At 58.6% G+C, this 20,439-nt stretch overlaps 1 protein-coding gene across 2 annotated transcripts in view; it reads left to right on the top strand.

Annotated features, from left to right (window-relative positions):
• The first annotated feature begins 252 nt into the window (after positions 1–252).
• Positions 253–20,439, top strand: part of Cd247 (CD247 molecule) — a 62,413-nt gene continuing 42,226 nt past the window's right edge. Inside the window, exon 1 of one of the 2 annotated variants that reach the window (XM_040277905.2) lies at positions 253–863. In XM_040277905.2, coding sequence (XP_040133839.1) covers positions 806–863 — 58 coding nt within the window. In that variant the 5' untranslated portion in view covers positions 253–805. The remainder of the gene's footprint in view (positions 864–20,439) is intronic. The other variant, XM_005319846.5, reaches the window with a different exon arrangement.

Genomic DNA, 20,439 nt, shown 5'->3' with positions numbered 1-20,439 from the left:
CCTCCACTGCGAAGTGTGGGCCTCGCTCCAGGAGCCAACCAGCCCCCAGTGCTCCCAGGGCCCGGGGCAGAGTGGAGAGCCCTGCCTCTGTGCCCGTCCTCCCTCCCTTTCCTGTCACAGAGGCTCTGCGGGGGCCTGGGTCTCGTCCTCCTGAAGGCCATGACTGACCGGCTGTGACCCATGCTGGGCCAACAGAGCTTCCCGAGGTTGACGAGGGGCACTGAGTGTGTTAATCATGTATCCACGAGTCACACTGCCGTCAGCTCTGTCCCTTCAGCAATCTCCTAGTTGCCCGTGACTCGTGGGTGGGATGGGCTGCTGGCCCACTGGGTGGCTCCGGAGGCTGCAGCCTTCGGTGGTTCTGAAGGGACAAGCAAGGGGCAGGTGGAGATGTCCCCAGAGCCCAGCAGTTCATCTCACATTTAGCCCGACTCTGAATCCAGCTCTGCCCTTTCCCCACGAAACAGTCGAGGGCCTGGCAGAACGCTGACCGTGCTCCCGTGCACGCGCTGGGGCTGACCTGGCCATCAAGGTGGGAACTGGATACACGTGGGACAAGAACTAGCCAGCAACAAAGAGGCAGAGCGAGGGTCAGACCAGAGACAAAGCAAGCTCCAGCGGCTGCTGTAAACACGCCCCCGACCTCAAGCCTCGAGCTTCCTGCCGAGCGCCAGGCAGAGTTCTCACAGGGCCCGCGGCCCTCCACTTCCTGAGGCGGAGGCACACAGAGCCGCAGGGCCTCCTTCAGAGCCCAGGCTGCTCTGCCATCGTCCTCTGCCCTGCATCTCCTGGGAGAAAGGACAAGATGAAGTGGGAGGCGCTAGCCATCGCGGCCATCCTGCAGGTGTGGTGCCCGGTTACAGGTAAGGTGCTGCCCGGCGGCAGGAGCTCAGACCGTGTGCTGGGGTCCTCGAGGGCGCGAGGGCCGGCTGTCGGCCCCTCCTGCTCTCCCAGAATCAAGGGCAGGGAAGCCCTGCGCTCCAAACTGCAGCCCAGGGTCAAGCTGCCCAGAGCGTGGATTGCCCGGTGATCAGAAGAGACAGGAGGGGGCAGGGACGGAGCCCGAGAGCCACAGGCCGGCCAGCTGGGACAGAGGGAGTGTGGAGCAGAGCCAGCCCGGCGTCAGCCAGGCCGCCTCACGCTGCGACGTTCCGGCCACCGTCCCCTCCCGTCATCCTGAGCAGGCACCCTCACTCTGCCAACAGAGGACATGTCACCAGCCAGTCAGGCAGGGTCACAGCCAGTGGCACTGGTCACTGGCCTGAAGCTCCTGGCTGGCGGGGACTGAGAGGCCCAGGAGGGGGAAGTGGCAGGTGCGGGAGGTAGGAGCTGCAGCCTCCACAGAGACAGAAGCAGGGAACCACGAGAGCGCGGGCCTTGTCGAGTGGCCACGGTGAGGGAAGGAGGCCGCGGCCTGCCCAGAGGGCGTCAGGCTGCTTCTGCCAACAGGGCGAGCTTCACGTGCGTGGGTCTGGGGAGCAGGGAAGGGAGTCAGGACCGTCCTTCTGCAGTGGGGCTGCGTCCAGGGAGGTGCCGGAGGGCAGGCGAGGCCCCCGGCATGGCCCGGCCCTGGGCCAGCACCTGGCCGGCTGCGAGGGCTGCAGGACATGGGGTTTTCTCTGATGCTGAAGCTTTTCTCAGAAAGGGTGTGAGTCACAGCGAGCTGTGGGGTTAGGGCACCAGGTGGGGCCGGGCAGCCCCTCCCTGTGTGCAGGGAGGTCCCCACAGCCAGGATCCTGCACAGCTGGAGGCCTCAGGCAGGGGGGGGGGCTGTGGAGGGAGGTCCTGCAGTTCCCTGCTGGTCGGCTTGTGTCGGCTCTGGGCTGAGGACAGGCCCAGTGGAGTCAGAAGGAACAGAGGAGACTGGGAGGGTCTGCGGCTGCCAGGAGCTGGGAGCAAAGCCCGAGGACCGAGGCGCCCACTCCCAGAGAGCAGGGCCAGGGCTCTCGCTTTCAGGACCTGGCTGTCTCCGAGCCTGACCATCAGCTCTTTCTAGAGAGGCTGATAAACAGACGGAGGCCCAGGCCGCCTGAAGGCCGCCTCAGGGCTCCCCTGCAGGAAGGCTGTCAGCAGTGGGGCCTTCCCGTCCGGGCCCTGCTGTGACCTGTCCCCCAGCCGCTTTCAAACATGGGCTTTTACCAGGCCTGTCCCGTTTGCGTCTCACCAGGATCCTGACCAGGACCACCTGGTCTGTCCAGAACCTGCCCAGGCGGCCTCCGGGGCCTGGGCCGGAAGGACTAGGATGGCCTGCCTGGTGCGCAGCACACAGCTATGGCCCTGGCTCCTTGGGCCATACTCCCTGCCCCACCGTGGCCAAGAATGCTCGGGGTCTGCGCAGCTTTGGTGCTTTCTCTAGTGAGAAGACGTAGCTCCGACGTGAAGCCCCAGGGCTGTGAGCAGCTCTGCTTTAGGAAGTCACTGGACCTGGTGGAGTCAGGCCAACCACAGCATTTTCTGTCTGTGCAACTTTAGCAAGTTACTGAGCCTCTCTGGGCCTCAGTTTTCTTATCTCTAAAGTAAAGGTAGTAAGTAATACCCTCTTTATAGAGACGTGAAGGTAGAAAGTGAATGCAATATGCCGTGCGTATGTGAGCCAGTTAGAGAACTTGCACCAATTAGTACTATTACACCTCGACCGAGCTCTTGTAAACCTAGGCACAGGAGAGGAGACGCGCCGCTGGGGTTCTCCACTCATTCTGATTGTGTTGTAAGGCCGCAGCAGCATCTCCCCCATCTGTTGGCACCCAGCTCACCCCTTCTCTGAATTCTGGGTGCACTCCATGATTCCACATAGGCCCAGGGGAAAGGAGGCTTGGAGCTTGGCATGTTCATGGAATTTTGAATTTAAATTTTTAAAAGATTTCCCCAAAGTGAAAATAATATATAATGTCAATAGTGAAAGGGGAGAATATCAGAAATAGTGTGGCCCTGCAACCCTCCTCAGGTGGCCCGAGGATGAGGGACACCTGTTTGCGTCTCACTGGGATCCTAGCCGGGACCACCTGGTCTGCCCAGAACCCGCCCAGGCGGCCTGGTGGTGCGGGGCGCCTGCGTGTCTAGTGTGTCCACCTGCAACACCAAGCCTCGGTCAGGCTGCTGGAGGACCGGCAGGAGCGTGGACGTGACGCATCACAAGTTCACCACCGTCCCTTTGCCTTGGCCTCTGCACCGGGCTCTGCATGCCCAGAGAGGCCGCTGGTGCCTGTCCTGCAGGTGAGAGGCCACGTCTGCTGCCACTCACCACCTCCCAGAGCGGCGCTGGGCGCTGGCCGAGGCATGGAACCCGGCTGTAGTCACTTGCTCTTCTCAGCTTTGCTTTTGTTCTCTAACAACCAGACTTGGTTTTCTTGGATGTCCATGCTTTTACCTCCAACAGTGGCCAGCACTGCACCCTGGACTTTACCTAGCAGGGTCCAGGCACCAGAACAACTGTCCTGCATTAGGACACACGTGTCGGGAGTCCCTTTTCTCCTGTGGGTCCCCTGGGTGAGCAGTATTCAGAAATGGTTCAAAGTAGCTTTCTTAATTCTGCTTGGACAAAGCTATTTCTGGTCAGCAGGAGAGTGATGGTCAATTTAATCAATTTGGAACACGCATTCATTCCATCTGGTTAAAGAAAACGATTAAACCAGTCCTTTAACCTGTTAGTCGAAACACAGTGATCCCTGGTCCCTGCCGCATAGCCGCGTCCTCCAGCCCGAAACCCACTCAGAGTTCCCGAGGGACAAGCCGTCCTGCTCCTGGAGCCCCAAGGACAGCGCCTGGGGCCCAGCAGCATCAGGGCTGGCTGAGAGCAGGGGATCAGACGTCCCCTGCCGTCAGGCTTACGTCAATGGTCTATCTGGGCCTGCTGGACTGGCGTCCTGTGACCCTCTCCTCTGGACAACTTAGTATTCAACAAAGTGCTTTAAAAACAAAACTCAGCAAAAACCAGGAATGAAATTGGAAGGGGACAAGGCAGTTTGAGTGGATCGTGATTTAAGGTGAGGTCGGGTTGGCTTAAGGTAAGATCCTGCCGACATTAAAACTTTCTTGGCGGACCATGGGAAACTCTGCTACTTGTTTATTTTGGATCCATAAAGAAGATGGATTCACGTGGTTAACTAACGTATCTCAGAAGTAGAGATAGAAGCTCATTTTTCTGATTTGGCTTTAATTCTAGGACAAAGCAGAAAACAATCAGCCCTTCACCCCTGGACTAAAGAAATAGTTAACAAATTAAAGGTGCCAAGGGGAAACGGAGACTTTGTAGATCGTAGCCAAGGTCGCACTGTCCAATCGCCCCATTGCCTCAAAACACGGAAATAAGACACAGGGTTAGAGCCGGTCTCACAGGAGAGCCCTGTGATCAGCGTTGAAATACCTGCTCCGGGTGCCTATCACTTCCTTCCTCTCTTAATCTGAGATATTTAATAAAAATATGAGGTCACGGAAGGACGTGAGCGCTGTTTCAATCCATAACCAGCCAGCCTGGGGCTCTTCTTTCCTTCTCTGCACCCCACACCAGCGTCTTCATGCTGCTGGTCTGGGCTCCCCTCATGAGCGTGTCGGATGCTGCTTTCCTGCACATTGGTGTGAGCTGTTCTCGCGCTCGGCCTGCCTTCTTGCTCTGAATGCTCTGGGCACTTCCGTGCACCAGCATCACCTTTTCTTGGCTGTTGGACTTTTGCTTGTTGGACATTGAAGCCGTTTCTGAGGTTTGTCATGGTAGCTGATCCTGCAGGAAAATCTTTACAGATGTAGCTTTTGTTAATTACTTGGGCAAATCTAGGATTGACAATTAAAAGAACAGGTTGAATAAAAAAGCATTTCACAGGACCCTCGACTTTTGTTGACAACAATCCAATTGAGCAGAGGGTGATCTCTAGTTCTCGGGGACCATCTGCAGATGTTTGTGTCCGTCTGAAGGAGGCTGGGAAGGCAGAGGGACAGGGACGCAGGCCAGGGCCTCTCACAGCCCTCCTTGGGAGCCAGCAGCCGGCCCAGAGCCCTGCTCCTCCTCTGTGAGGTGCGGAGGTGGTGCCTGTCTCCCACAGGGAGTGTGGAGGAGATGCTGTCCAGAAGGGCCTGTGCGCAGGGTGCGTGGAAATCCTCGGCCACATCTTGCGTGCCTCAGTTTCCCCACCTTCGCAGACACGGCCTCATTTTCCTGAAGCAGCAGAGCAGAACCACTGGCCTAACTGGCTTCCGTTTTCTTCACTGTAAACCAGTAAATTTCCCCTTGTGCCTTAGTGTCCTCATCAGTAAGAGAAGAGGAGGGGGCTGAACATCCCTTTTAGCTATAAAATGCCTCATCTGTGGTCTTGAAGTTGCAGTTTCTGAGAACACTGAGTCCCAGAGCTCTCCACCGGACCCCGCCCCACCTGGGTGGGCTGTGGGGGGCAGAATGTAAGCTGCCTTCTCCGGCTGCTCTGGTTGTTTTATAAACGACTCCCCGACTGGGGAGAGCCAAGGGCGGGGTTTGGAGCTCTCCGCTGGCCCCGCAGGCTGTGCATCTGCCACAGGTTTGAGGGGCCACTTGGGACTGCTGGAGAAGGCCCAGCTTTGCTGGAGGTGGCGGAGTTGCAGGGCTGGAGGTGTTAGGAGTGTCCGTTGGGCTGCGAGGATCATGCCACTCGGCAGCTAATTTTCAGGCATGAAGGGAAGAAAACCGGGAGAAAGCAGGGCAGGCGGGGTGCTGGCCGCCGGTCATTTGCAGAGTCCAGTAGATATCTTCAGGGGACAAGTGGCAGCAAAGGCAGTAGAAGGGTCTTTTCGTGAGGCTTGGTGACATGCCCAGGATAGATGGGCTCTAGACACGCTTTCCAGGCCTCTGGGCCTACCCAGGACCCTCTGCAGCTGATCTGCTCCATCCTGAGTCCGCCCGCTGAGTTCCGAAGCAGATTTTATGGAATTCTCCTTAGTAAGCACTTATTTCTAGTTTCCTCTCAATTCTTGAAGTAAGAAATAATTATTCTGTTGCTGAATATCTATATTTACTACACATTTTCCTGCTGAGCATGGAATCCTGGGTTGTCAATAAAGACCTGTTTTTCCCTGACATGTTATTATAGTTTTGAACTCGCGTTTCCCCAAATCCGGTAAACCCGTATTTTCCATTTTACTTTTAATAAACATGCCTATTTTGGAACTTTCCTGAGTGTGGTGGAACTCAGTTTAGTTCCTGCTCCCTCAACTTCTGCAGAGGTAGAAATACGAATGTAAATGAAATCACACTTGAGGGGTGTTGGCCCTGACACGTGCCTGTGATCAGCTGTTGTGGGCCTGTGCCTTCCTCGGCCTGCGTAGAGATTTCCTAAAGGGACAGCTCCCTACACAGACTTGGAGTGGAGACGGCTTTTTTACTGAATCCCCAAGGAGGGGAAGAAGTTGTCTTCTATTTATGTCAGAATTTGCATCTTCCTCCTGGACCCGGAGGTGAAGTGGAACACACAGGTCCCGCCTCGTGCTCCTGGTGGAGCAGAGCAAACTACGCGAGAAGGCCGAGGCCCCCAGAGTGACCGAGCGCCCGGAGGCAGACGTGCAGACACCTGTGGCCTGGAGAGGGGTCCAGGGAACGGGAGGAGGGAGGGCGAGGCCAGAGCTCAGACCTGCAGCAGGACGTTCACAGGGACGAGGGTCTGTGGCCACTGCTGCCCTGGCCAAACCGAGGGGTGGGGGAGGGCTCTGGCGTTTGGGTCCCACAGACCCCTCTGCCTCCCTTACGCTGTGACGTCTAGGAGAGGAGCCCCCATCCTGTACTCGGCAGCTTCCCACCGCCCCACATGGCGCTCGCTCTAAGACGTAACATGAACGCCGGTCTCAGTTAGACTTGCCTGTCCCCACCTGGGCTGGGAGTGACGGGGAGAACTGGACAGAGCTGTTGTGGGAAGAGCCGGGCAGACGGGTGTGGGGGCCCGGTTACCCCTGTGCCGTAGATGCCGGCTGGGGGAGGGAGCCAGGCCGGCGACTCCTCATGCACAGCCTGAGCCAAGCCCAGGGGTTTGTCCAGGTCAGGTGGGTGCCCAGTAGGGTAGGTGGGTGCCCAGTGTGCGTGCTGATGTGTGTGGCATGTCCATGCTCGCCTGTGCTGTGTCTGAGGTGTGTGTGTGTGTGTGTGTGTGTGTGTGTGTGTGTGTGTGCACCAGCAAGTGGCCTTGTGTGTTCCAGTGAGTGGCCCTGTATGTGGGGGTGAGTGGCCTTGTGTGTGGCGAGTGGCCTTGTGGGGGTGAGTGGCCTTGTGTGTGTGACAAGTGGCCTTGTGGGGGTGAGTGGCCTTGTGTGTGTGACAAGTGGCCTTGTGGGGATGAGTGGCCTTGTATGGAGTGAGTGGCCTTGTGGGGGTGAGTGGCCTTGTGTGTCTCAGCGAGTGGCCTTGTGTTTGTGGCCAGTGGCCGTGTGTGTGGCGAGTGGCCTTGTGTGTGTGGTGAGTGGCCTTGTGTTTGTGGCCAGTGGCCGTGTGTGTGGCGAGTGGCCTTGTGTGTGTGGTGAGTGGCCTTGTGTGTGTGGCGAGTGGCCTTGTGGGGGTGAGTGGCCTTGTGTATGTGGTGAGTGACCCTGTGTGTGTGGCGAGTGGCCTTGTGTGTGTGGCGAGTGGCCTTGTGGGGGTGAGTGGCCTTGTGTATGTGGTGAGTGACCCTGTGTGTGTGGCGAGTGGCCCTGTGTGTGTGGCGAGTAGCCTTGTGGGGGTGAGTGGCCTTGTGGGGGTGAGTGGCCTTGTGTGTGTGGCGAGTGGCCTTGTGTGTGTGGTGAGTGGCCTTGTGTGTGTGGCGAGTGGCCTTGTGGGGGTGAGTGGCCTTGTGTATGTGGTGAGTGACCCTGTGTGTGTGGCGAGTGGCCTTGTGGGGGTGAGTGGCCTTGTGGGGGTGAGTGGCCTTGTGTATGTGGTGAGTGACCCTGTGTGTGTGGCGAGTGGCCTTGTGTGTGTGTGAGGCGAGTGGCCTTGTGTGTGTGTGTGTGTGTGTGTGTGTGTGTGTGGCGAGTGGCCCTGTGTGTGTGTGTGAGGCGAGTGGCCCTGTGTGTGTGTGTATTGTGTGTATGTGTGTGAGGCGAGTGGGCCCTGTGTGTGTGCTGGTGGGTGGCCCTGTGTGTGTGTGTATGTGTGAGGCGAGTGGCCCTGTGTGGTGGCGAGTGGCCCTGTGTGTGTGTGTGCTGTGTGTGTGTGTTGTGTGTGTGTGTGTGGTGGCGAGTGGCCCTGTGTGTGTGCTGGGGGGTGGCCCTGTGTGTGTGTGTGTGTGTGTGTGAGGAGGGTGGCCCTGTGTGTGTGGTTGTGCATTTACAGGGCACCTGGGGGCAGCAGGACAACTCTGTGGAAGGCCGAAGCCCTTGAGCTCCGAGCTGCCGTCAGAGCTGGTGAGCAGCAGGGTGAAGGCGGGGCTGGGCGTCTTCCAGGGTTCTGAGGATGGGACAAGAGCACTCTGTCCAGAGGAGAGCCTCTAGGATCTCGGGGAAGTGACCCCTAACAGCTCTCAGGACTTGAGGCTGACCCGGCCCGCACCCTCTCCTGCTCCGGGACAAGCCTGCGTCTCTCCTTCCCGCCACCTTCCTGCCCCAGATCCCAGGACAGACCGCATCCCCTGCCCCCCATGGAAGCCCATGCACCCCTCACGTAAGCCCAGATTGTGGGGATCCCCCAGACCCACAGCTGGAATTAAAACGAAGGTGGAAAGTCATTGTTCTCAGAACTCGGGTTAAAAAACCAGCAAAACTATTTCCCCGGGGTGAGCTGTTCTCACAGCGGAGACCCGGCGCACGGGAGTTTCAGGGAACTTACGCGTCAGCAGAAATGTCACCAACCCCCCAGATTCTCACCAGTGTTCCCCACAGTGACCATCCTGTGTGTGTTGTCCAAAACAAAGAGCGTTGGATGCCTTTGTTTCTGTAAGCAATCCAACATGGTGGCTGCTGGTGGCCTGTTTGACCATGGAGATAACCGGGGCACTTTGTTCTGATCATGGAAACCGCCTGGCCGGCCACTCAGCCGGTCAGGAGTCGAGCTTCACGAAGCTCTTCATGTGCTCTGGTCAGCACAGACCTGCCGCGGTCAGCCGTGTCAGCCCTTGACTGGGCCCACGTCTTGGAGACGGCGTTCAATGAGTGGGGAGCCCACTAGCAAGAGAGACTGGATCTGCCCACGTGGCTGGTCTGATTCCCCGCGTTCGTCGGCCTGGCTTGCTGATTTCCATGCTGAGTTTCGAGGCAGAGGAAGCCTAGACTGAAGGGTGCCACCCGGGACTATTTTGAGTTGGACTAAAGAGCTTCAGAAATTCCTCCTTTGATTCCTCCGGGCAGAGAGAAATCTTTGTCTTTTCTCTCACTTAATGATAAACGCTTCAAAGCCCAGACCTATATAAAATACACAAATGCTTTCTGGACAAAATGAATCTTGTCCATTTTCTTTGGGCTTCGATGGGAACAATAAAGATTGAGCTACAAAAGGTTGGCAAAGAGGATTATCCTTTTTCTTTTTATTAAGCATTGAGGCTTCAAAAGAACAGCCCAGAAAGTCCAATAATTGTCTCCACCACCGCTTACCCACCCGTCCCCCTGCTGACCTGGCCTGTGAAATCCCCTTTTAAACTCTTGGCTGGCTCTCACCTGCCCACTGCAAAGGCTGCATTGTGCAGCGTGCCTGTCCGTAACTCCAGGAGAGGCGGCTTGAAGCACACTGTCCCTTCACCAGAGCAGCGTGTCAGGGGACAGCTCTCTGGGTGGGGCTGGGGTGCGTCTCTGATTTTCAAAGCTTCGGAACCTCACTTTGGAGAGGGAGCCCCTTGGGGGCTGAAGTGGATGGTGAATAGTCTACAGTCACAGATGCCCCAGATCCCAAGGGGACGAGGGGGAGGAGTGAGGGAGACTCGGGGAGCGGTTTTGATCTTCTCGGCAATTTCTTGATTTCGTTGGTTTAGAAAACACCTCGTTAGTTTCTAGCTGTGGCTCTAAATCAAAGCCTCAGGCTCGAAGCTGATCTAACTCCTGATTTCAGTTCATAACTTCCTCAGAAAATCCTTGCCGGCCATTTGGAAGAGCACGGAGCGGCTCCTGCGTGCCGAGGGATGCGGAGAGGATTTGGCTCTTCAGGCATTTTGAAGTTTGGGTTGGACATTTCCTAGCAGTGTCCAAGCCTGCAGTCATCTCAGCTGCAAACAGAAAGATGACCTCCCAGTTGGCCAGTCATCCTGAAGTTGGTGCAGAATGACCACCAAAGCATGACTTGAGTCAGTGGCTGGTCCTCTCCCTGGGCCAGTAAAGAGGCCCGTTGCTTGAACCTGGCCACTCTGGTCTCAGATGTGCACCAGGGACCTTGTGTTGGAAGGGCAGCCACCACAGAGCTGCAGGTGGCTGCACTGCGTGGGCTCAGACACCTACCCCGGGGCCCAGGCCGAGGTGGGCCTACCACCTCCATAGGCGGGGGAGGGGTTCAAAGAGGCATGCGCCCCAGGCAGCCTCAACCCAGCAGAGTCACTGGTCTCCCCACCCGCTCCAGCTTCTTCAGGCCATTGCCCATCCTCCCTAGGCCCTCTGGCCTGTCCTCCCATAAGGAAATAGGGGCCGGAGGACCTGGGAGGGCGTCCACCAGACTCTCCCGGGAACATGGCAGGCAGAAAGAAAGTAGCCAGCCAGAAGGAAAGCTGTGCCCACAGGTCAGCAGGGCGGTTGTGTGTCCACAGGGGCGTCTGGGGATCTGCGTAGGTGCTGCTAACGTACCTAGGCTCAGGAACGGCATTGCCCGTCCCGCCCCAGGCCGACCGGGCTGCCCTCTGCTCGGGTAGGCTGTGCCCCTCAGAGGGGCATCATTCTGGAAGTGCTGGTTTAAGGTCCCCGAGGAGGGCTTTGCTTGTTGTTGGGCTGCAGGACTTTCCCAAGCCTTCCCCTTCTCAGGGGGAAGACTGGGTCCCTCTTCCCTGACCGTCTTCAAAACCCCGTGGAGAGGTCTCAGAGGAGTGAGAAGGGCTCGGGAGGACTCTCAGTGGCCCCGACAGCAGGGTCCTGGGGGAGTGCTTGGGGTCTGTGGGAGGAGCGAGGGTCGCATCCTGGAGGTACCATCAGATGGTGGATTTGCAAAGAAGAGAGGAAGGGAAGCCCGTGATCTGGGGCACAGCAGGTGGCAGGGGCCTCCTGAGAGCCACCCCACTTGGGGGTCCTGTGGGAGCCCTCAGCCGATGGCTGGACTCCCGAGCCCCTGCGCTCAGGTGGGGTGCCGAGGTGCTGTGCCCCTGGGAAGGGCCACAGGGCGAGGTCCCGGCTGGGGACAGGGCTTCCCGGTGCTCCAGCACTGACGTCTCCTCCTGGCTGCCTCAGTTCCCAGCCTCCAACCTCAGTCCCTGCTCAGGTGACAGCGAGAGCCCATACGGGGTGGTGACAGGGCAACCAGACGCAGCTGGGCTTCCGTTCTGGCCCAAGGTCAAGGGCTGCCTCTGGGGGTGGCCCTTCTGCTGAGAGCCCTCGGGTGGCACGAGGCGTCACATGTGGAGAGCAGGGTGTGCACACGTGGCCTGTGTGTCCTGGTCTCCCCTCCTCTCCCCAGACAGCCCCGCCATTCTCCAGGGACCCACCTGAGGATCTGGCCCTGTCACCCCTCCTGAAGGCCTCAGCTCTAGGCCCATGTCAGGTCACATGCCCCCTCTTAGTACTCCCGGGGAGCACGTTCCAGCGTGAGATTTGAGGGGAGAAGCTATCTTCCCAGCATCTACCATGTAGTTTCCTGGGGCGTGACAGTGGCTTTGAGGCACAAGCTCATTGTCCCACAGTTCTGGAGCCTGGAAGTTCAAAGTCAGGAGCTGGCCCTGCCAGCCTCCCGACTCACAAGGAGGATCACCCTCCCCCGGCTCCTGGCCTGCCTGCCTCGTCATGTGGGGCCCCCTGGGTGTCCCCTGTGCAAGTAAGCGTCCCCATTTCATCAGGACGCCACCAGGTTGGGTCAGGGCCCATCCTGACGACCTCTTCTGCCGACTCCTGCTTCCAAACTTGTTTCCTGGGATCAGAGTCCAAGGAACTCTGTCCTCCAGCCTTTGCCTCTGGTCTGCCTCTAGAGGAACTTGGATTCCCTTTGCACGATGCCCCTCAGGTGCAGAGACTGAAACTTCCCTAGCACCACGTACAAGCCCCTTGCAGAAATCCCGATCTGAGTCAACGTTTTAATTTCTCACTTCAAGGCAAGAATATGCTTCCTGACTTCTTTGAAGGCTCTGGCCAGGGCCCTTCTAGGTGGCCTGGTTTCTTTGCGAGAGTGCTGATGGTGTCAGCGGGACATGGCCCGATGGGGAAGAGGGGAGGAGAGCCAGCAAGCAGCAGGGGTCTTTTCACGGGGTGTCACCCAGGGAGGACCTTCCCTCCTGCTGGCCCCTGAACCCCAGCTGAATGGCCGGCTCTGGGGACGGGGCTTCCCAGTGCGCCCATCACTGACGTCTCCTGCCTGTGGGGCTGCTGACAAGGGGCCCCACTTGTCCCCCAACATGGGGTAGGTGCGCCTCAGAGGGAGGGCGCCTCTTGCCCGGCAGCCCCGGGGTTGCCCTTCAGAGAGCAGCAGCAGCGCGCTCTGCAGTCTCGGAATGAGTCTGCTGGTGAGTCAGGCTGCTCTGCGCCTCCGAAGGTGCTTCAGACCCCTGTCCCTGCTCCAGCTCTGGCACCTTGGCCGCGTAGCCGGGAGCTGGCAAGGGACTGTGAGAGGAGCAGAGGCCAGTGTGGCTCCGTGGCTGGGAGGGAGCGCGAGGAGGTCTGTTTCCAGGTCACAGCTGCCAGGCCTCCACCTGCGGCTGTGGCTCCAGTTCAGCTCTGAGTCGAAAGGCTGCTGCCAACAGGTGTTTCCCTGGGAGGGGACACTGAGCGGCACTGCAGGGAAAGGGGAGGGAAAGGGAGAGAGGAGACGGGGAGGGACAGGGAGCCCTGCTAGGGCCTGTCCACCGTGGGGAAGAACCTGCATTTCCAGGCTCCTTTCCCCTTCCTTGGTGGGCAGCGCTGACCGGGAGCACTGGACACAGGGCTGTGAGGGAGACTATTGATTGGCAGCGACACTGATTTTGCTTGACCCCAACAAAGTGGCATTTGCTGTGGCAGGGGACGGCGGTTGTGTGCAGTCAGCACTGCTGGACGGTGGCTGTGAGCCTGGTTCTGGAGCCCCATTTACTAGGGCCAGGACTTCTTCTAGGGCACGTGGGCGCATCTGGGTCTGGGCCGCACTATCTCCCTGCAAGGCGTCTCATGGAGAGCAAGTGTCCCATGCTGGGGACCCAGCCAGGTCCTCACGCAGGGCCGTCACGAGGGCCGGCTCGTCCTTATCAACTGTACCGCTGACTTCTCGGGTAGTTGCACTTGGCTTTTCCCGCTGAAAGATTCTCCAGGCAGGGACCTTGGTGTCTGTTTCTCTGTGCCTGGAGCCTTCGGCTTTGGACCCCTCGAAGGGTGGTGCGGAGGGTAAGCATGGTCGGCGCGCTCTTCGCCAAGGGTCGGGGTCAATGACACTCGTTACACACACTCACAAATGCGCTAAGGCGTCCACCCACCCCTGGTGGGGAGCCATGGGAGCAGAGCCAGAGGCCTGCGTCCACAGCGCCTCCAGCACGTCTCCCTCCTGGTGTCCACCTCTGCGTTTGAGAGGTGATCCCACCAGCAAGCCTCTGCCCACCTCTGTGGCTCCATCCTGTAGCACCAGGGACACCCGAGGGCCCCTCCTTAGGTAGCCACGTGGCTGGAGTGGGTGGTGGCCAAGCTTAAAAAAAATGGCACCCACTGAAGGGGAAGCACCCTCAAGTCAGGCAGCCCAGTCACCAAAGCGAAATGGAAAACCAAGCGAGCCCCAGCTGGCTGGATGGCAGGGCGTGTGTTGTTCTCAGGTTTGCTCTGTCCACGGAGAGTTTAGTCATCGCAGTTTCTATTCTCAGGAACCTACAGCACATCACAACACACAGCGCCTTCGTCTCCAAAATAATCCTGGTGTGCAAAGGCGAGCAGGGGCCAGTCAGGGGAAATCACAGGTGCTGCAGGAGCCGCAGAACCCAGATGGTCAGTAACGCTGATGAGTGACCTGCGCGTGGTGGACGGCCACCTCTGTCTCTGCTTGTAAACCAAGGGTGGCGAATGCTACTTTAGCTGGTGCTCAACTTTAGAAATTATGTTGATTTGGAAAGTAAAACTCCAGCATCCTGTTGAGGGAAGAGGCAAAGAGACGAGAACCCAAGAACAACACGAGTCTGGAAAGGGGTGGCCGGAGTCCTTGTGGGGCTCGGAAGCCCTGGCCCTGGGAGAAGGGAGGTGCGCAGCGTCGGCGCCTCATCCTAAGCCGTCCTCGGGAGGCAGCAAGCTCCCTGGGGGCCGGAGTAAAATGGACCCGTTTCTTGACGTAGAGAATATGTCCCCGTAGCCTAGGAAGCAGGCTCCAGGAGGAGCTCTGTGCGTGGGGCCTCCAGGGACGAGAGCCACACGCCCAGCGTTGCAGACGCCTTCCACGCCACGGTCAGCTTAGAGCTGGGCCCAGGGCTTTTACGTGAATCACGTCATGAAGAGTCCATGGCCTGGGGGATGTGTAGGCCTGGCCCCGTTTTCCTGATGGAGAACGAGGTTGAAGAAGGTGATTTGCTCAAGGCTGGTGACCAGTGGACTTGGGATTTGAAGCCCACTGTTGGAGATCCAGGTCCAGGCCCTCCGGCCACACGGCCGTGGTGGGCAGGATGCGCCTGACTCCGGCCTGGTGGGCGGGTGCAGGGTGAGCGGTCTTACAGCAGAGAAAGCCCCGCACAGGCCTTGCCCCGGCTTCCCCCATTACACACACCTCTCGTTTTCTGTGTTTTCCTCTTAGAGGTCACATTTTCCACTCCTGATTTTAACCCAAAGAAAGACTGAGTCGCTTCCATCAGGCCTCGCTTGAATAAAGCAAGCTGGACAAAATTCCTGAGGCCCTCTCGCCCGCCCGGCAGGGTGTGGACCCCTCAGGCATGGCCAGGTCCGTGCCACCACAATTCCCCGGGGCACAACCGCTGTCCTCTGCTGTGTTGGTCGGCCTCTAGCCCGTCTCGCCCTGGGGGTTGGATGTTTGGAGCCGGCTCCTGGCTCGGCACTGGGACATCTGGGCCGGGAACTCTTCCGCTAGAAGCTGTTCCGCACAGTCAGATGCTAACAGCATCTCTGCCTCTGCCCACTGGATGCAAGTAGCACCCTCCCCCAGGTGTGACAAGCACAAATGACTTTAAAAAATGCCACATAGCCCTGGGGGTGGGGGATCCACTGCTGTTTGAGGACTAGGAATCGGAGTCATGATTTTCCTTGGTCAGTCACTCAGTGACGATCAGCCCAGGCTGGACAGTTTATCTGACTTCATTTTGGTGATTGCACTGACCAGGAGTCCAGCGGTCTGTCTCCTACTAAAGCTGCGTTAGCTGCCATGCTGACTCGGGGGTGCCCGTGAACATGGCTCCAGGAGGACAGTCATCAACCACAGAGAGCAACCTTGGCTTTGGGTGTCCCCGTGTGGCTCCTCCTCTGTCTTCTATCTGCAGCTCCATCTAGAGAGTGGGGTTGAAGGAACGCAGTTTAGGCAGGAAGTGAAAACAGACAGACTCACGAGGCAACCAGACCTAAATTAAAATTCGGGCTCCATCACTATTTAGCTCTGTGACTTTGGGCAAGTTCCCCGACCTCTCTGAAACTATTTCCTCCTATATGAAGTGAAGATTGCCTACCTCGAAGGGCTGCGGGGAGAATTAAAGAGTGCATGTAAAGGGCCCTGGTGGAGCCTGCTAGGTCCATAGCAGCAGCACCTTAGTGTTTTCTAGAACTACAAGTTTTAAAAGAATGGTGGCTGAGGATAGGAGAAAGCCTCTCGGAGCGCCCCAGGCGTCTGGTGGGGATGCCCGTGGCAGGTCTGTCTGTGGCTGAAGCCAAGAGTCTTCTGGTGGTGCCGGAAGCGGAAGCTCATCTCCAGCTCCCTGGAGGCCCTCTCCAGCTGGCCTGACCCCACGTCCCTGCTCGTCTGCCCCTTGAAGGACCTGAGCATCCAGAGGGGAGCTGGGAAGGGGGAGCCACCTGGGATGCCAGCGCCGGGCAGGCCTCAGCAAGGGACCTGGGGCGTGAAGTCCAGCACGCAAGTCACCCAGCTGCCTCACGATGAGTGTGAGCAGGTGTGCAGCCTGAACCACTGTAGCTGTCCACCGCACCAGCACCCCAGAAACCACTGCCCTGCCGCGCTGAGGGCGGGAGGAGCGTCCACAGGACTGGAGGGCGGCAGGAGGCGGCCCCTGGTCCATAGCAGCAGGGCCGTGGGAGGCAGCAGGGAGAAGGGCAGCACCTCAGCTGGCCAGCACGCGTGGGGCAGAGCTGCCCAGGGGCTTTCTGGAGCCCTCTTTCCTCCCGCTTCTGTGTCAGGAATCTGCCGGCCGAGAGCCTGGAGACCCTGCCTCGGTCCCTTGACTCCAGGGTCGTGAGCAGGCGAGGCTGGGGTTGAGCCGGAAGAGGCTGGAGTTGGGGCCCTGCAGGCTGGGTGCCCTCACGTGGACGTTCTGGCCGGTTCCAGCTGGGGGCTTGTGGTCTGCTCTCAGCCCTGTGCTCCCTGCGGGGCCAGGTCGCCTGTCCCAGGCCTGCGTCTCACTTTAACTTGCACTGTTTGCAAATCCGTGCCAACCACGGTCACCACTGTGTGTCCTTGTTTACTTCATGCTGCACCTTAATGGTCACTTACCACTAAGGAGGCCTCCGCCGCCCTGGACCACTACAGGGACCACGGAGCTGGGAGTCGGCAGGGCCGCTGCACCCACCCAGCTTCCCTGCGGACACCCTAAATCACACTCCCCCTAAGACAACGTTTATCATATTTTACAAACTCAAAGCATATTTATTGTGGAAAATACAGGGAAAAAAAGAAAAAATTGTCTTTAAATGTGGGCATCAGGCCGCAGGAGCACGCCGCCCACTCCCCCGCCGCAGGGCCTGGCTCTCCGGCTCCTTGGCTTCACCGTAAATCGCGGCCATCTTTCTTGTCACCAAGTATTTCTCAGCACGGGCTTTAGTGCCTGTGGAGTCCATGATTTACTTTCCCTCTGCTGTCGTGGGGCATTAGATGGCCTCACATTCGGACGCATGGTAAATAATGTCACCGCGGACATTCCTCTGCACACGCCTGTGTCCATGGTTGTGGCTATTTCTTTGGAGTAAATTCCGCGCCCAGAGGCTGCTGGTTCCTGGAACACCTGGAGGTGGACAGGTGCGGGAGGCCTGAGCTCAGGGGTGGAGATGAAGAGTGACAGTCGCCCACAGGCTTGAGGGACATTTGACTCCCAGTGGGGTGGAGGTCTGGACTAGGGCCAGATGAGGGGCGTGGCTCCACGGTCCAGCAGGATGGGTCAGGCTCTGGGCGGGGGAAGGGCAGAGTGGGCCCAGTCAACTCTCCAGCCCTCGGGAACTCGGTCTTGTCGCTGCTGATTGACCAACTTCAGACCAAATATTTCTTAGAAATTTCAGAGAGTTCCAAAGAGGAAAACTTGAACCTGGTGCGCCCCAGGACCACGGGTGTGCGGTGATGTGGCCTCCGGCTGCTTCGTGGGCGGCAGGCTCTCTGGCCCAAGGGTGGGTGTCCTTTGTCCCTGTAAGGGTCTGGCGAAACGTCGGAGGGAGAGACCACCCAAGAGACTGACTCCATGCAATTGGCAAAAGGGGATATTTATTGGGGATCCATTTCAGCGTGCTGGGACTCTGTGCTCACTCAAGGAGGGAGAGCAGCCCAGAGCCCAGAGCAGAGGTCAAGCAGAGCTTAAGTACACTTTTTGGAGAAGGTGGGGAGCTTTGCATCCATCAGAACAAATCATCATGAGGCGCGGGAAAATTGAACAACAACTCTGAGACGTGATTGGCACATTCATTGGCGGGAACAGGTCGGGTGGGGGTGATTGGTCATTCCTAAGCGGGTACACATTCAAACTGATTGGTTCGGGCCCTGTGACAACTGCACAGGGCCCTAGGCTAAATGGCCAGTAGGGCGGGCGTTGTTTTAACTATCTCAGGAGTTTCAGGTTCTGGGTGTAACAGAGGAACTTAATAATACCTGATCTTTTAAATTCAAGCTTTCCAGCTTAGAAACTTTACCCTTTCAGTCCCCACAGCTCCCTTGTGCTCTGTGCGGCGGGGCCATGTGGTTTTGTCTGTCCTGAGCGCGGGTCAGTGCTTCCTGTGGTCATTCTTCCTGAGACATCCTGACGTAATGTCCAGTCAGCCTCTCAGCATTCAGATGGCACCAGGCACCACAGGGATCTGGAGGGGCACTCGTACTCTTGTGTGTAAGCGCCGTGCCTTATCACACGAGGGTCTGCAGCATCCCCCGAGTCTGGTGGGCAGGGGGCCTGGAGTCGGTGCCCCAGGGAGGCAGCTCTGTTACTCAGTGGTGTTTGCTCCACACACACGTCTGGGCTCCCGCGTGCCAGGCCCCGTGTGGAGGTCCCGTGTGGAGGTGAGGAAGACGCGAGGAGCCGGGGTCAGTGTGACGCTGCTTGTGAGGAGCTCTGCCCAGGCCCCTGCGGGCTGGACACACAGTGGCTGTGGCCTTGGTGGGGAGGGGCGAGGGGGCCTCACACATGCCAAGCCCACGTCTGCTGAGCGGCCCCCGGCCCCTGCCTTTGTCCTCTCCGCAGCTCCTGAGCTGCAGTCCCTTGAGAGTCCACTTCACAGGCTGAGGCTGAGGCTTGGAGGTCTGTGTACCATGTCCAAGACTACTCGATGTCCAGCCAGGGTTGAAACCTGGCGCCGAGTGTCCGGGCAAAGCCTGCCCTACAGGCCCTGTACTGTGGGAATCACAAGACCGAAAAGTACCCCTAAGATGGCATAAGGAGTCCACTGGACTTTTAGGTGGCTCCTGGGCCGCCAGCCCCTCCTGGGACCTACCTTCCTGCACACCTGAGTGGACACCGCTCACCTGCACGGCTCCGGCGATTCGAGAGCCAGGCGGCCAGCAGAACCAGCCTGCCCAGCCGGGGAGAGTCTCTGCTGTAGAACAGGCCTGGGGACGGATTTCCAAACCCCTTTCCAGCCCACAAACCCCAGGTCCACGAGCGGATGCAGCCGCTGCTCGCCCTCCCCGGGTTTGCTTTGACGTCACTGTTGCTGTTTTGGTGCTGCCTCGGCCTCCCCAGGTGCCGGGGCCAGCCCCTCTGTGTCCTGAGAGAACGTCTCGTCTTTAGTGACTCTTTCTCCACATCCAGGACCTATGGGACACACAAAATGCGAAGGAAAGCACCCGCCCTTTAAGGGACACACAATCTGTGATATTTTTTGATCCTGATAACAATCCAGTGACGTCGCAGTGTGTAGCCACGGGGCAAAATGAGACCCGACGTGTCCCCGTCCTAGACCTCTGAGCAGTGCTGCTGGCTCTCAGAACCCCCCACCCGTTTCCCCATCTGACCCTTGCAGCAGCCCCTCGAGGTCCCCAGGGTTGGGAGAGCATCTCAAATCTCAAATGAGGGGACAGTGCTCTAGAAATTCCAATTACCTGGCCAGTCCCCACTGGGAGACCATCTGACCCTTTCAGAAAAGGTGGGGCACATGCCCGTCTGTGGGCGGCTTGGCTGAATGGGTCTGGGCTGGACTGGGCTATCCCAGAACTGTCACTGTCCAGTGACTCCCAGAACTCGGGGAGTGTGCTTCCGCCTCCCACCCCGTCCACCGTCACTGCCGCCTGAACAGTGCCCCCCGTCCTGCCGGCCTAGCCACCTGGGGACTCGTGACCACCCACCACGTCCCCAAGCCGTGTTCTTGCTCTGCAGCTGGCCAGGAAGCCCCGAGGGCCCCGCACGGCAGGTCTGCTGCCCAGAGCTCTGGTGGGCCTTTGGCAGAGGCTGCCTAAGGAATGAGGGTGAGCGCGCCCTGCGCTTCCTGGAGCTGATTCTAGATAAGTCACTCTGGGGACCCTCACCCGCAGAGAAGCCTCTAGAACAGGAAGAGCCCTGGGATCAGGAGGCTGGTTCTGGTCCTGGCTGAGCCCTGACATGAGGCCCATGGCTTCTGGTCCTGATTTCTTCTGTGAGGCCCCTTCTGGCACTGGATCCTGGTCACTATAGAAAAGGCAGGGAAGAAATGAGCCCAGAGGCCCTGCCAACGTGTCCTGGCTTCTCTCCGTCCTGCTGAGGCCAGCGGGCTCCAGTCTCCTGGCCTGGAGAAGGTGGGGGAGGGAGCTGCCCAGGGCAATGACAGGGGACGGTGTGGAGATTGCAAAAATAAATAAATAAAGCCCAGCGCCTTGTGGCATGTCTGGGCTCTAAAGCCAGACCTTCAAGGGTCAACCTGCTCTGCCACGTCCAGGTGTGAGCCCGGACGAGTCATCAAGCCCTCCTGCGCCTCGGCACCCCCTGGTAAAATGGGCACCGCGTGACACCTGTCTCATGGGCGTCCCAGGCCCGGCACCCAGACGGCTCTCGGCACCAGGACAGCTGTTTCCCACATGCAGGCTCTGAGGGGCGGAAGGGAGAGGTGCAGGAGGAGACA

This window comes from Ictidomys tridecemlineatus, chromosome 10 (assembly GCF_052094955.1).
Source record: "Ictidomys tridecemlineatus isolate mIctTri1 chromosome 10, mIctTri1.hap1, whole genome shotgun sequence".
In the NCBI taxonomy this organism is placed as follows: Eukaryota; Metazoa; Chordata; class Mammalia; order Rodentia; family Sciuridae; genus Ictidomys; species Ictidomys tridecemlineatus.
This window is presented reverse-complemented; position numbering and strand designations above follow the sequence as displayed.